Source organism: Chelonia mydas, chromosome 2 (assembly GCF_015237465.2).
Source record: "Chelonia mydas isolate rCheMyd1 chromosome 2, rCheMyd1.pri.v2, whole genome shotgun sequence".
Classification (NCBI taxonomy): Eukaryota; Metazoa; Chordata; order Testudines; family Cheloniidae; genus Chelonia; species Chelonia mydas.
In genome coordinates, this window is record NC_057850.1 from 50,428,034 (window position 1) to 50,441,690 (window position 13,657).

The 13,657-nt window shown below is 44.3% G+C and overlaps 1 protein-coding gene across 10 annotated transcripts; it reads left to right on the plus strand.

The window, feature by feature from the left end:
• The first annotated feature begins 520 nt into the window (after positions 1-520).
• ZFAND1 (zinc finger AN1-type containing 1) lies at positions 521-11,776 on the plus strand. 10 transcript variants are annotated; one of them, XM_037892374.2, is made up of 10 exons: positions 2,880-2,923; positions 3,516-3,643; positions 4,776-4,818; positions 6,265-6,304; positions 6,591-6,718; positions 6,806-6,897; positions 7,385-7,509; positions 9,799-9,906; positions 10,530-10,682; positions 10,790-11,776. In XM_037892374.2, the coding sequence occupies exons 1-10, from the start codon at positions 2,916-2,918 to the stop codon at positions 10,958-10,960; spliced, it is 996 nt and encodes a 331-aa protein (XP_037748302.1). In that variant the 5' UTR covers positions 2,880-2,915; the 3' UTR covers positions 10,961-11,776. The 10 variants fall into 10 exon arrangements, with proteins under 10 accessions (XP_037748311.1, XP_037748307.1, XP_037748303.1 ...); XM_037892379.2 differs by lacking the exons at positions 2,880-2,923; positions 3,516-3,643 and adding an exon at positions 527-633; XM_037892375.2 differs by lacking the exons at positions 2,880-2,923; positions 3,516-3,643 and adding an exon at positions 1,142-1,296.
• Positions 11,777-13,657: the final 1,881 nt, after the last annotated feature.

Below are 13,657 nucleotides of genomic sequence, written 5' to 3' on the forward strand. Positions count from 1 at the left end.
ATGAGGCAAAAGTATTTGAACAGCAGTCTCCTGCCACTCAGGAGAGTGCCCTAACCACTGGGTTATGGGATACTCTGAGGTGGAGTGTCCTCAGGCTCTTTTGAAGCTATTCCACTTTGGCTAATTAAACAGTCATTGAGCCAAAGAGCAAGTATGAGAATGACTCTAAAACCCAGTGGTCAGGGCACTCACCTGGAAAGTAAGAGACCTAGGGTCCAGTCCTCCTGCCCCAATTATTTATATTATAGCTCGTGGTGCAAATAGGGTGGTATGGTCCAGCACGCCTTACCAGTAACATATTTATAGCTGGTACACTGTACCAGAAAGACACAGGAGAAGCAGAACGTGGGGCCGCCTGGCAGCCCCACACCAGCAGGTCCTCTGGCGCGGCTGTACCTCCCCCAGCCCTTCCACGCAGCTGCGTCTAGCGTCGTCTGTCTGGGGTCTGTAGGCAGCCCGCCGAAAGACAGGGCTGGGGGCGGTACCGGTACAGCAGCGCCAGAGGAGCTGCTGGCACGCGGCTGCGCGGTGGCTCCAGGTTCTGCTCCTTTCGCTGCTGCGCTTCCTGGGAGAGCCCTGCCGTTCAGAAGTCTCCAGTTTAGCAACGGGAGGAGAACAGAGCCTCCCCCTTAGGTAAGGTGGGATGGACGCTGGGGAGGGGAGGAGAAGACTGTGGGGCCCTGAGCTGGGGGTCACGTGAGGCGATCGCATGCCTCCGGCTTTAGCTGGTGCAGCATACCAGTAAGAAATGAATTCTACTTGCACCGCTGATTCCAGCTAATATTTATACACAGTGGAACAGCTTCAGCAAGAGCGCACCCGCTCTGGGCACCTCCAAAAATTATACACCCTGCCAGGAACCCCTCAGCACTGAACACCCATCCACAAGACACGGCCACCCTGACTCCTCCAGCCCGTGCACCCACCCCCCCCTCCACACCCCATGCCTCGCACCCGCCCCGCGGCTCAGTCCCACCCCACAGCCCGGCTACACCCCACTCCCCTCCGCAGCCCCATTCCTCGCCCACCCCTCTCCCAGCACCCACCGCGCCCTCGCACGCGCCACCGGCTCGCCCCGCCCCGCGGCGCCTCCGGCCAATCCCCGCGGTGGGGGCTGTGACGTATACGCAAGGACAGTAACTCCGCCCCTCTCCGACAGTCGCGGAAAGGAGACCGCCAATATCCCAGCAATCCCCGCGCAATCGCGCCGGCTGAGCAACGCCGCGGCGCAGGCGGCTGCCATGGCGGAGCTGGCGGTCGGGCAGCACTGCGGGGTGGAGCACTGCGGCCAGCTGGGTCGGTGAGGGGGCACTCGGGGCCCCCGCTGCGTCCGCCTGGGGACGGAGGAACCACTTCCGCTTGGGCGGGGCCGCGAGCGCGAGCTGCCTGGGGCGGGACACGCCGGGGAGGGGGGAGGCTTGTGAGCCTGGTGCTGCAAAAAGGGACGTGGCGGCTAGCAAGGGGCGTGGCCCCCGTTGCGAGAGGCAGGGACCGGCGAGAGGGGGCGTGGCCAGATGGGCAGGGGGCGTGGCGGAGCGAGGGGGCGGTGACCCAGTGCGTGCCGCTGACCCCTGCTGGCTCGGCTCAGCCTCGCGGCCGGTGCTCCCTGTGCGCCCATCGCCCCCGGACCCAGGACGGTGCAGTGAGGCTGCTGGGTCTGAGGCCGTCCTCTCTCCCCATCATCAGAGGGCAGGTGTCGTATGTGTGAGTTACTGCACACAACCTGCCTGCCTGTTTCCACAGGAGGTTGAGGCCCCTGGCAGTTAGGTTGCCAGCGTCAGCATGCGGAGGAATTCGTTTCTGGAGGAACATGTTAAAAGCATGTTGCGATTACAGGGCGGCATCTGAAGCGTCATTAAGGAAGGGGTGCCTTCACTGGACATAGTTTTTGTTTCGTTTACCATAATGTTTTCAACAGCTGACAGAATGTCCAGCCCCATTTGATGGGGAGTAGAGCAGGTGGACTGAAGTGTGTAGTTTAGTGAACCAAAAAAAAAAACAGTTTAGCTTTGCAGAGCCACTGTTAATGGGGCTAACAGCTTCGTTCCTCCTGGTCTGGCATTACAGTTTTATGGCGGACAAGGGAGAATCTTTGAAATCAATGCCATTCCAGTGCCTAATGAGATGTGTAAAAGTACCACACAAGCTAGGAGAGCCATAGGGAGCTTTCAGAGTAACAGCCGTGTTAGTCTGTATTCGTAAAAAGAAAAGGAGTACTTGTGGCACCTTAGAGACTAACCAGTTTATTTGAGCATGAGCTTTCGTGAGCTACAGCTCACTTCATCGGATGCATAGCATATCGTGGAAACTGCAGAAGACATTATATACACACAGAGACCATGAAACAAAACTTCCTCCCACCCCACTCTCCTGCTGGTAACAGCTTATCTAAAGTGATCATCAAGTAGGGCCATTTCCAGCACTAATCCAGGTTTTCTCACCCCCCCTCCAAAAACCACACACACAAACTCACTCTCCTGCTGGCAATAGCTCATCCACACTGACCACTCTCCTTACAATGTGCACAGCAATCAAGGTGGGCCATTTCCAGCATAAATCCAAGTTTAACCAGAACGTCTTGGGGGGGGTTGTAGGCTACCTTGCATAATGACTTAGCCACTCCCAGTCTCTATTCAAGCCCAAATTAATAGTATCCAATTTGCAAATGAATTCCAATTCAGCAGTTTCTCGCTGGAGTCTGGATTTGAAGTTTTTTTGCTTTAAGATAGCGACCCTCATGTCTGTGATTGCGTGACCAGAGAGATTGAAGTGTTCTCCGACTGGTTTATGAATGTTATAATTCTTAACATCTGATTTGTGTCCATTTATTCTTTTACGTAGAGACTGTCCAGTTTGACCAATGTACATGGCAGAGGGGCATTGCTGGCACATGATGGCATATATCACATTGGTGGATGTGCAGGTGAACGAGAGTTTGTGTGTGTGGTTTTTGGAGGGGGGTGTGTGTGGGGGGGGGGGTGAGAAAACCTGGATTAGTGCTGGAAATGACCCACCTTGATTATCATGCGCATTATAAAGAGAGGTTTCAAAGAGGGATGGGCTATTACCAGCAGGAGAGTGAGTTTGTATGTGTGGGGGGGGGGAGGGTGAGAAAACCTGGATTTGTGCTGGAAATGGCCCTACTTGATGATCACTTTAGATAAGCTGTTACCAGCAGGAGAGTGGGGTGGGAGGAAGTTTTGTTTCATGGTCTCTGTGTGTATATAATGTCTTCTGCAGTTTCCACGATATGCTATGCATCCGATGAAGTGAGCTGTAGCTCACGAAAGCTCATGCTCAAATAGGGAGCTTTGTGGCCACACTTTCTGCCCTTTCTTTTAGAACTGTCGTACTTACCCGTGTTTTGTTTACACCAGCAATTTTTGGAAAAACTCTCACCATTGCTGCGTTAGTGTAAATGGGGTTCAAATGTTTTTCTGTCTCATTGTCGAGTTTTGCTCTGAGCAGTTTTAGGTAACACATTTGTAAAAAAAATCTATCCCTGTCTGCTCTAGTGCTAGCACCATTGGAGCTGATGTGGTGCAGTGGTGGTGCAAAACTGGGAGATTTTCTGAAAAATGCTTGTTCAGGAACAGCCATAAAGACAGCAGAAGCTGTGAAGAGAGGTTCAGTCTTGTTAAAGGTTGGCAAAAGGTCACTTTGCAAATACCAGATTTGATGGGAAATGTATATTATAAGACCTTGCACTCCTATAGCACCTTTCATTAAAAGTTGTCATAATGCTTTACAAACATTAATTAGGGAAACATCACACCTCTGTATTCTGAAATCCCATTTGCGGATGGGGAAACTGACACATAGAAAGATATGGGGTGCAGTTGTGCAATCTTTATTCATGTTGGTAATCATTTATTAATAGGAACAGTCTTGCTGAAGTCAGTGAGACTACTTTCATGAGTAAGTGCTCCTCATTATGAGTAAAGGTCACACACTGGACTAAGTGACTTGCCTGAGTTTATACAGGAAGTTAGCAGTAGAACCAGGAGTAGAGCCCAGTAAACTGGACTGATGCCCAGTACCATGGTCTAAGTACTAGACATGGTTTCACCCCTGTAAAAAATAAAGCATTCATATATGACTGATTGCACCAGTCATTCTGCATAATAGCTTAAATATCTAGATTTGCCACAGAATTAAGGGATGAATATATATCAAAAGATAAGATTGGTTTGTGCCTCACGTTATAATAGTTGTACAAAAGCAAAGATTCTCCCTTGTACTCCATAAAACTGTAACTGGGCTACTGATCAGGGTGATCTTGCCATAAATAATAAATTGGCTGACACTGATAAAATACAGCTTGCTTTTCTTTATATTTTTGTTTAAATAGATTTTATATAAAAAATCCTGTTAGCACTGCTTACAGACATGCCCTTCAAATTCCTAGAATATACATGCATGCACTTCATTTTACCTCTTATTTTGTTAGTAGCAGTAGCAAACTAGAGTATACTGTGCACGTTTTAAGATGTGCTACCAAAAAAACAACAACATTGTTAAGTAGATTGAAGTTTTTTAGTCTTTTTGAGTCTGTAGAATTGGCAAATAAGACTTGGTCCAAGTTATTAAATATTAATGCAGGCACTGTATGAAGGGGCTGAATGTAAATTCGTTTGAATGCTTTGGTAGGGAAGACATTTTTGTGTTTATTTCTTGTGGGCATTGGTAGTTAACCTTATAAATATCTAGACTAAAAACTATTAGCTAAATAATTACCTTATGTAACTAAAAAAATCCCGCTCTTTTGGTTTCAGATTTTCTGCCCTTTGTATGTGATGGCTGTTCAGGAGTTTTTTGGTAAGACATCATATAATATAAGATCTTAGACACGCTTAAACTTGAATCCAACTACCAAAAGGGAAATGTTACAGTATTTTAAGCTGAACAGGAAAATCAAGGAGGGTGTCACTTTGATTTAATAAAAGAGGAGATAACAAGTTTTTTGTTGCATAAATTCAGGAATAAATATCAGGAATTCTTATTAATGTCCTATTTTATTTCTCCGGGTCTTTTGGGAATGAGTGCAGTTAGACGAAGAAGATGGCCATACTCCATAGGGCATATTTGGTCTTCAGCTTGTGCTTTTGGTACCTCCGATTTAAGTCAACAGGAAGACTATTTTTGTACGCAGCCAGATCAAAACAGAGCTGTCTCACTTAGAGCTCCCTATGTTGGAGTTAAAATTCTTGGAACGCGTACTATAAATTTAGCTCTTTTCTTTTCCAGTTAAGCTATCAGATAAAGCAGCTCACTGCTCATAGGCTTCTTATTGTTTTCTGGTAATATGTGGTCAAATGAACTCGTTTACCTTTCTGCTTCCAGTTCTGAGAATCTTGATAAATAAATGTTCTCTCTATATATTTGATGTGACACTCAAATTAGATTAGATTCTGATGTGAGTCTTCCTCAGTCTCTCCTGTTGAAGATGTTCTGTTTTGGAGAAATAATTAAATAGTCATTGGGTCAGAGAGAGGGAGTGAGAATGTCTCTCTAGCCTGGTAATTAGAGCACCCATCTGGAAGATGAGACCCAGGGTCCAGACCCTCTGCTCTATTGACTGGGTCTGCCACATCCTGGGTGAGGGCTCTAGCCACTGGGCTGAAAGTTATAAGGGAGGCACGCACCTCCTGCCTCCTTCCTGGATTTTGAATGTATCTCAGGCTGGTAGGCATGCTCAGAGCATGCTTACCAGATTGGACTGTGCAAGCAAGATAGGTACTCCTCCATTGACCCCTGTTTGTGGATTGCGCTGGGGTTTAGGCATGAGATTGGATGCATGTATCTAGAGACAGAAACTGAGGTGGCCAGGGAACTTTTACAGCAAAAATGTAGGTGCTGAGCGAGTTTACGGTTGGGCAGTAGCTTAGTGGGGTTTTATGGATCACTGAGGGGCTTAAAACTGGGATTAGATCTGGGGGTTTAGCCAGCTAAGTTGATTTGTGGATCTGGGCCTTAGTTTTAAGCATGTGAGTAGCCCCTTTCACTAACAGTACTTTGCTGAATTGGGGCCTAATTTTTGAGAACTAAACCTTCATATGACACTTTTAGTTTTAAAACCAATCCCCTTGGTGATAAAAATCTGTAGGCTGGTACAAGTTTTGGAAGAGAATAGTGGTTATTTAGTTGAAATTTGATCATGATGTAAGCCTTGCTACGTTACAACTTATCAAACATTTATATGCGCTCATGTTTTCTTTTTGAAATTTGGATTGTGATGGGGACTTTTTTTCTTTTAACTCTAAGCCTTCAACATAGAAGCCGGGATTCTCATGGCTGTTCTGAGGTAAACTGATAATTTGTGATTTCTTTGCAAGACATCAAAACCCCACAAAACCTGGTTATTGGGGACATTCAATTGACATAGCTGCAAATGGAGAACTTTTGTGTGTTTGTGCATTTGTGTGTGTGTGTTTGTTTGTAGCTTGCAGGTTTCCCTTAAAGCACTCTAAGTTAATTTACTGTTTTTCTGTAATGTCAGAATCAAAGCACTAAAGCAAGTTGGATAAGGATGCAAGTTATTTTTCATTACATATGTTTATTTACATTGCATGTTTCTTAATAATGTTTAGGTGAATATAAGAAGCGAGAGCATGAAATCGGACGAACACCGATCTTACCCATGCACGTATAAGGGCTGCAATGGAAAAGAGCTTTTACCAGTTTTATGCCCCTACTGCAAGAAACAGTTTTGCTTAAGGTGAGCAGAGAAAAGTGTTGAAACACGTATGCTCTGTCATTAACATATGGAACATCTAATGAGAGTTTGCTGTTCTATTGTTTATAGACACCGTCATCAGTCAGACCATGAGTGTGAGAAACTGGATACCCCTAAACCTCGCATGGCTGCTACCCAGAAGCTAGTTAAAGATATTATAGGCAAGTTGCCCAGTTGCCGATAGGATATTTATTGTATTATTTTCTTCAGTGGACTGTTTGAGCTTTTGTATTAGTCTAGAGGTCCAAGCTTGTCAAAAGAATGAAGGTTCCTTGAGTGGATAAACCCTACCTGTGAGTGCCTGTATATAGCTCTGCTCCTATATTTGGAGTGTACATGATACACTGTGTCAGATGTCCCTAAAGTGTGCCGTGAAATCCAGATGTGGCCCAGGCTGCCCTTTCCGTACAAATACAGGATGAGGACAAAGCTGATGGACCCTGGATTTTATTGTTAATCAAGTCTAAATATCAATTTCTGTTACGATGAAAGCTGCAGTGTAGGCACACCCATAGAGGCAGATCTAAATCATTCCAGTGCACTGAACTCTAAACATTTTGGGACAATAGACACAATGGTAAATTCATTTGTAACAGAGTGAAAGAAAATGTGACTTGCAGTAACTTTCAGAAATAATATTTTCCCCAGATTCTAAAAAGGAGGAGGCAGTAAGAAGCAAAAGACGGAAAGGAGCAAAAAACAGTGAAACAGCGGCAAAGGTGGCACTAATAAAACTGAAAATGCATGCGTGTGGGGATAAGTCCTTGCCACAGGTCAGTCCTTGCAGTTGCCTTCAAACATATCTGTGTTTCTGATTTATTCTATTATTTAAGGATATAAACAGATTTCTAGACTTCTGTTGTTAATTTTACTCTCTCATTTAGAGTAAAAAAGAATATTAAAAAAGAAGTATTCTGTTTACGTATTTTTGTTCCTGAATTAGCCCCTGAAAACACAGTCATTTATATTTATGCTTAACTTCACACACAAGAGTAGTCCCATTGAACTCAGTGGGGTACTTGTGTGTAAAATTCAGCATATGCAGGATCAGGGCCTGAATCTCCTGTCTGAAAGCAAATCCTCTTATATTGTGTGTGTGAGAGGAAATGGACATGTATTTTGCTACTTAAACAGCAAATTAATCTGCGACACTAACCATGAACAAATTGCAGCCCAAAAGAAGGCCTGCTCTACCCTACTAAGGCTGTGAAAACTGTTTGTGCCCTGGTGTGACATAGTTAGTTCAGTTTAATTCCCACTGTAGACATAATCAGCCTAGCTACCGCCTCTAGAGAGATGGATTACTTACATTGACAGAAAACCCCTTCTGACAATGAAGGAAGCATCTACACTACCATAGTTGTGCCGCTGAAGCATAGACATGGCCCAAGTCTTAAAGCCTATAACCCCTGAAGCACTGCCTGCCCTCTCATGTGGATGCAGTGACCCTGGTTGGTGCATGGAGGGTGCAATTTGCGTATCTTTGTGCCAGCCAGGAGAAATCTAGCTCATACTTGGCCTGAGCTTTGAGTGAGAGCAAGATTTGTTCACACTTCTGCTGCAGTTTAGCTGAGCTACATATCTCACCATAGCCAAGGTCAGCAGCATCCATTACTTCACAGATTCTTCATTGCTTCATTGTTATGATCATTCAGAGCAACATCTCCATTTTTTTTCAAGCCAGGAGGATTTTTAGTTTGTAAACGACTTTCCATTTCGCTCTTACAGGATTTCATTCTAGACCAGTTTGTAATTTTACATATTGGTCACATCATATACAATGCATTTCATCATTTTTACTATTGGTCTTTGTCTTGTTTTATATTTAATTATTGTAAAACAAACTTAGCTCTTCCCTCTCTGAATCCTATTCTGACTTCTTTTTCTCTACTACAAATCATCACATGCTTGGAGTACAAATTAGACATTCCTGTTTAGGTAGCAATCTTAACGTGAAGTCCTGCTTGCCACACAGTCCTTAGATTGTGCCATTTTAATAGATGTACGAAGGGAGACAGTGATTAATGTCGTGAGATGCAGGAGGTAACATAATGAGTTTGGGTTTTTTTGTTACAAGAAAATTAAATTGCTGCTCCCTAACTCTAAAGATCGTAACCCACAGCACAAATGGTTCTATGTTAATTCCTTTCATTATTCATTTGCTTAACTGGAGTTTAATTGTTTAATTATCTAGAATAGTGATAATCTATCACAGATGCAATTAAACTCCAACCCACAATTCTCCTCTCTTTTCAGTTCCCTTGTCAGTCTCTCTTCCCAGCCCTCATTCTGTGCTATTCTCCCCAACTCTCCCTTCAGCCTGGTGACAGATGTCCCTTGGATCCCTCTCTGCATCACTTCTCACAGCTGGAAAGTTGGTCTAGTTAAGCCCTCATGTTTTTCTTGTCAGGCCCTTTCTAGATTTCTAGGTTTTTTTCTAGATTGTTTCTCAGGGTATGTTTTTACTTCAGAATAAACTCAAGTTACTCCTCTTGAGTTTGCCTGGCTTGAGTGAGAGTATTCAGATTGTGAAATAACAGTCAAGTTGCTATGTCTACCCTGGCACTGTACTCACTCAGGTGTTGCAGTGAGACTTCTGGAGGAACTCTCATGGTTAGTATTGCAGTAAGCTGAGCCACTGTCTGAATTCTGTCCCAGTGAATTGTGAGAGATCTTGTCTGTCCTTTCTGGGCACACAGTAGGAATTGTGGGAAAGCATTGGAGGACTATTGGCAGTGGAGTGGCGCTATCCTGCATCCAACTATAGAGTGGTCATGTTAGTGGGTTATGAATTGCGCTTCTTTGAGTTTCAGCCTATATCCCCTCTTGGGCCAGCTAACTTGAGTTAAAAGCAGCACCACACTTGAGTTAAAGGTTTTTGTGTGTGGACGGAATTCAGGTTAGGGTCAGCGCTCAGGTTATTACTTGAGTTAACTGCAGTGAAGGCAAGCCCACAGACTGAGGGGTAGTGTGGGTGGGGAGGTATGAATTCTTTTTAGGGGAAGCCCAAGTAAAACCAATGAAAAGAAGAAATATTTTTTATCTTGCTTACTTGCTTTCAGTGGCACCTGGCGAAGGCGAACCTATCTATTATGTCTATAGAACATAAAATAGAAGTTGATGAAACCAGGGAAACAAGTATGAAGGGGAAACAAACCAGAAAAAAACAGGTTACCCTTACTTCATATTTAAAATATGCATCTTTTAGGAAATAAAGATTGTAATAGTGCCCTCTCTTATAAATGCTTCAGTCAAGGGAAGGCCACATGGTACCTTTTGGTACCTACAGGGAGGAGGGATGGGATGAAGGTTGAGAAGCTGGCCTAGACAAAAGTGCTGGCAGGCACCTCTAATATCACTGATTGCTCTTTATCATCAGAGCTCAAGCACATCACCTCCACAGTGTACATTACTACCAGCAGCCTTTTGTTTGCCTTCCAGCTTGGATCTTCCACAGTATTGTGACATATCGTATTCCTGACATACACCAGCATGGGAGCCCAACCAGCATTACCTCTTTAAACTACCTTCTTCCTCTTCAAAGTGATCATTATTGTCTAATAGCCAAGGCAGGGACTTTCTCTTCATAGGTATTTGTAACAGCATCCAGCACAATGGGAGCCTAATCTCGACTGAGGCCTTTGGGGATTACTGCAGTATAAAGTGATTAATAATAATTATAATTAATAATGTACATGTCAGCTTAATTCTCTTTAGACCAGCAAAATTAACAGATGTGTGTTTGTGATTGTTCGTTTCTCCTGAGTGTATGTTTCTCTGTTTCTTATTGTAGACAGAAAGAATTTACTTTCAAGTGTTTTTACCTAAGGGAAGCAAGGAGAAGAGCAAACCCATGTTCTTTTGCAGTAAGTGGAGTATTGGCAAAGTAGTAGATTTTGCAGCTTGCTTAGCAGACCTTAAAAATGACAACAAGTCAACAGCCAAGGTAAATCAGTGGTAGCAATTTTCATTTAATGTTACAATTCTTTTTCTGTTCTTCATGCATGAATATGAATTAACAACAAGATTTTTTTGTGGGGGGCTTTCTTGCAGAAATTAAGGCTATGTCATACTGCATCTGGAGAAGCTTTGCCATTGGACCACACATTGGCTACTTGGCTATCCAATCAAGATTGTCCATTATATAATGGTGGAAACATTATTCTGGAATACCTTGATAATGAAGATCAGTTTATAGAAAATACAAATTCATATTTAGAGTAGCTAATTGGTGAACTGGATGGAAACAAAGATCACCAGAAAACACTGAGCTAAATCCAAGCACAACTTACATTTAGAATGGGTTCAGACCTGATTCAGCCCTGAGCCACCTAGACACAATTCCCACCAACTTTAGTGGGAGTTCCATCTGCATAACTGTGGGTAGAATTGAGCCCTATCTCTAAAAATAAATGTATATTTTTAATGTAGAACAGTTGTGGTTACTTGAAACAATAGTTTAACCCATTTAATAAATATTTGATGTTGGTCAATTTGAAATATTTATAAGATAGAAAGTGTTCCAGTCACAACTGGCACAGGATGCCTATGGGCAAGTAAACTAACTCATCCACCAGCTACCAGAACTTGGGAGTGGTTGATACTGCTAAAAAGAGAATGGATTGGTAAGCGGGCATCACCTCTATGCTATGAATCTTTCCATTTATTTTATTCTATTGCCATTATGCAATCAAATGAAATTTTTATTTTCGGTTTTGTATTTTAAAGTATTTTTTGTACATTACAAAGTATTGATGAAAACAATAAATGAATTAATAATGTAAACTAGCAGAGTGAACAGTTAACTAAAGAGGTAAGAAGCTCTTTATATTATTGGAGGGGATACCTGGTTTGACCTAGAGCCCTTCTTCATTCTACATCTGCCTCTTTTGTGGCTAAACAGAGTGGCAGCCCTATTGAACAGAACAGTCCGGTACCTTTCTAAAGCACGACAGTAATGTATTTTTTTATTCTCTATTTCTTGCTTTTAAGAATGTACAGGACAGAGTTTGAAAAAAAAAAAAAACCCATGTTTTACAAGCTCACAAGTGAGGAAGTATTGTCCAGTGGTTAGGGAGCTAACCTATGACATGGGAGACCTGGGCTCAAGTCCCTACATGGTCACAGTTTTCCAATGAGACCTTGGACTTAGTCTCTCTATTCTTCAGTTTTCCATCTGCAAAATGGGGATGATAACATTTTCCTACATCCAAGGGGTGTTATAAGGATAAATACACCTCTACCCTGATATAACGCGGTCCTCGGGAACCAAAAAATCTTACCGTCTTATAGGTGAGACCGCATTATATCGGGGTAGGGAGAGGAACCGCTCCCCGCCCCAGCTCAGCTCCGCCTCCTGCCCTGAGCACACCACCTCCGTTCTGCTTCTCCCCCCTTCCTTCCGTCCTTTCCTTCCTTCCTTCCAGGCTTGCCGTGCCAATCAGCTGTTTGGCATGGGAAGCCTGGAAGGAAGGAAGGGAGGGGGCAGGGGAGAAGCGGAGTGGCAGCAGCGCACTCGGGGGAGGAGGCAGAGCAGAGGTGAGCTGGGGCGGGGAGTGGTTCCTCTGCGCCCCCCTTCCCCCGCCCACCTCCACTCCACCTCTGCCGGAGCGGAGGTGAGCTGGGGCGGGTGGGGCTGCAGCAAGTAAAGGGCGGGTGCAGAGGAACCGCTTGCGGAAACACGAATTCTGATATAGCGAGTTAAAGTAGCCCCGCTCCCCGGAGCGCTGCTTTACCGCGTTATATCCGAATACGCGTTATATCAGACCGCATTATATCGGGGTAGAGGTGTATATTAAAGATTCTGAGGCACTTAATTTCTACAGTAATTGGGGCCATATAAGTACCAAAGACAAGTACATTTTCATAACATGTAAAATGTTATTTAGCTAATTATCAGAGATATTTGAGTTTAAACAGGTGTCTTCTCCCAGGCAGGGACCCATGTCCCATGCTGCACATTCAACACAATAATGTTACAGGCAGGCCCTGCAGGTTTATGCAGCAGAAAGCTCAGGTTGTCTTACATGTGCAAAGCTTTTGATGCTTTCAGAATGGGAGTTTACACAAAGGGGAGTGACAGCCTGACATACAGGAGTAGGCAGGATGGGAAGGCGTCTAAGTGAAGGGGTTTGCCTATGCAGCTTTTAAGGAGTTCGGTAGAGCAAGCTCTTACCCTCTGAGAATGGCAGACCGAACCTAAGGGAGTGAGAAGTCAGGAAACCCAGAGTTGGGAAGATTGGGGGCCTCTCTGACTTGTGCTTTTTTTCTTGTGAGCTGGTAAATCTCCAGATGAACATTAGCACTGTTCACCCTTTACCCCTTTTTCTCTCATGGTAACTGTCTTGTGATAGGTAGGCAGCTAGTCATTAGTGAGGAAATTTTCAAAGCCACTAAGGGCAGTAAGGTGCCCAACTCAATGAAAAATCTCCCCTTAATTTTCTATCTTGACTTGGCTTTTCCTCTTGGCTTGTCGGTCTTTAAATATGAGCATGTATGCTGGCAGCATCTCTTCTTACCCCCCATCTGGATATGCCAGAAGGCTGCTGCTTGTTTACCTTTAACCTCTCGGTCCCTCTTTAAGGCTCTTTGTGATGGGGCATTATTAAAGGATTTGAAAGCTATCACCACATGGCTGAGGGTGAAGTGTCAGCCTTCATTCCTTATTCTGTGCTTCCTCATAGTCCCTGAGGAACTATGCACCTTTATAAGAGGGTCTGGACTCTCAGGGGCAGGAGTCATGCCAAGCCTCTAGGAGAGGTAGACGTATATAGGCGAGGGAGAGCTCAGGAGGAACCGAGGATTGTTGCTGGGGTTGAGAGAAATGGAAGGTGGATCTAAGGTAGAGCTGGGGCTCTGAGCAGGGAGGAAATACCACATGAATAATGTCGTTATGCCCAAACCTGGAAGTGGAAGTAGACA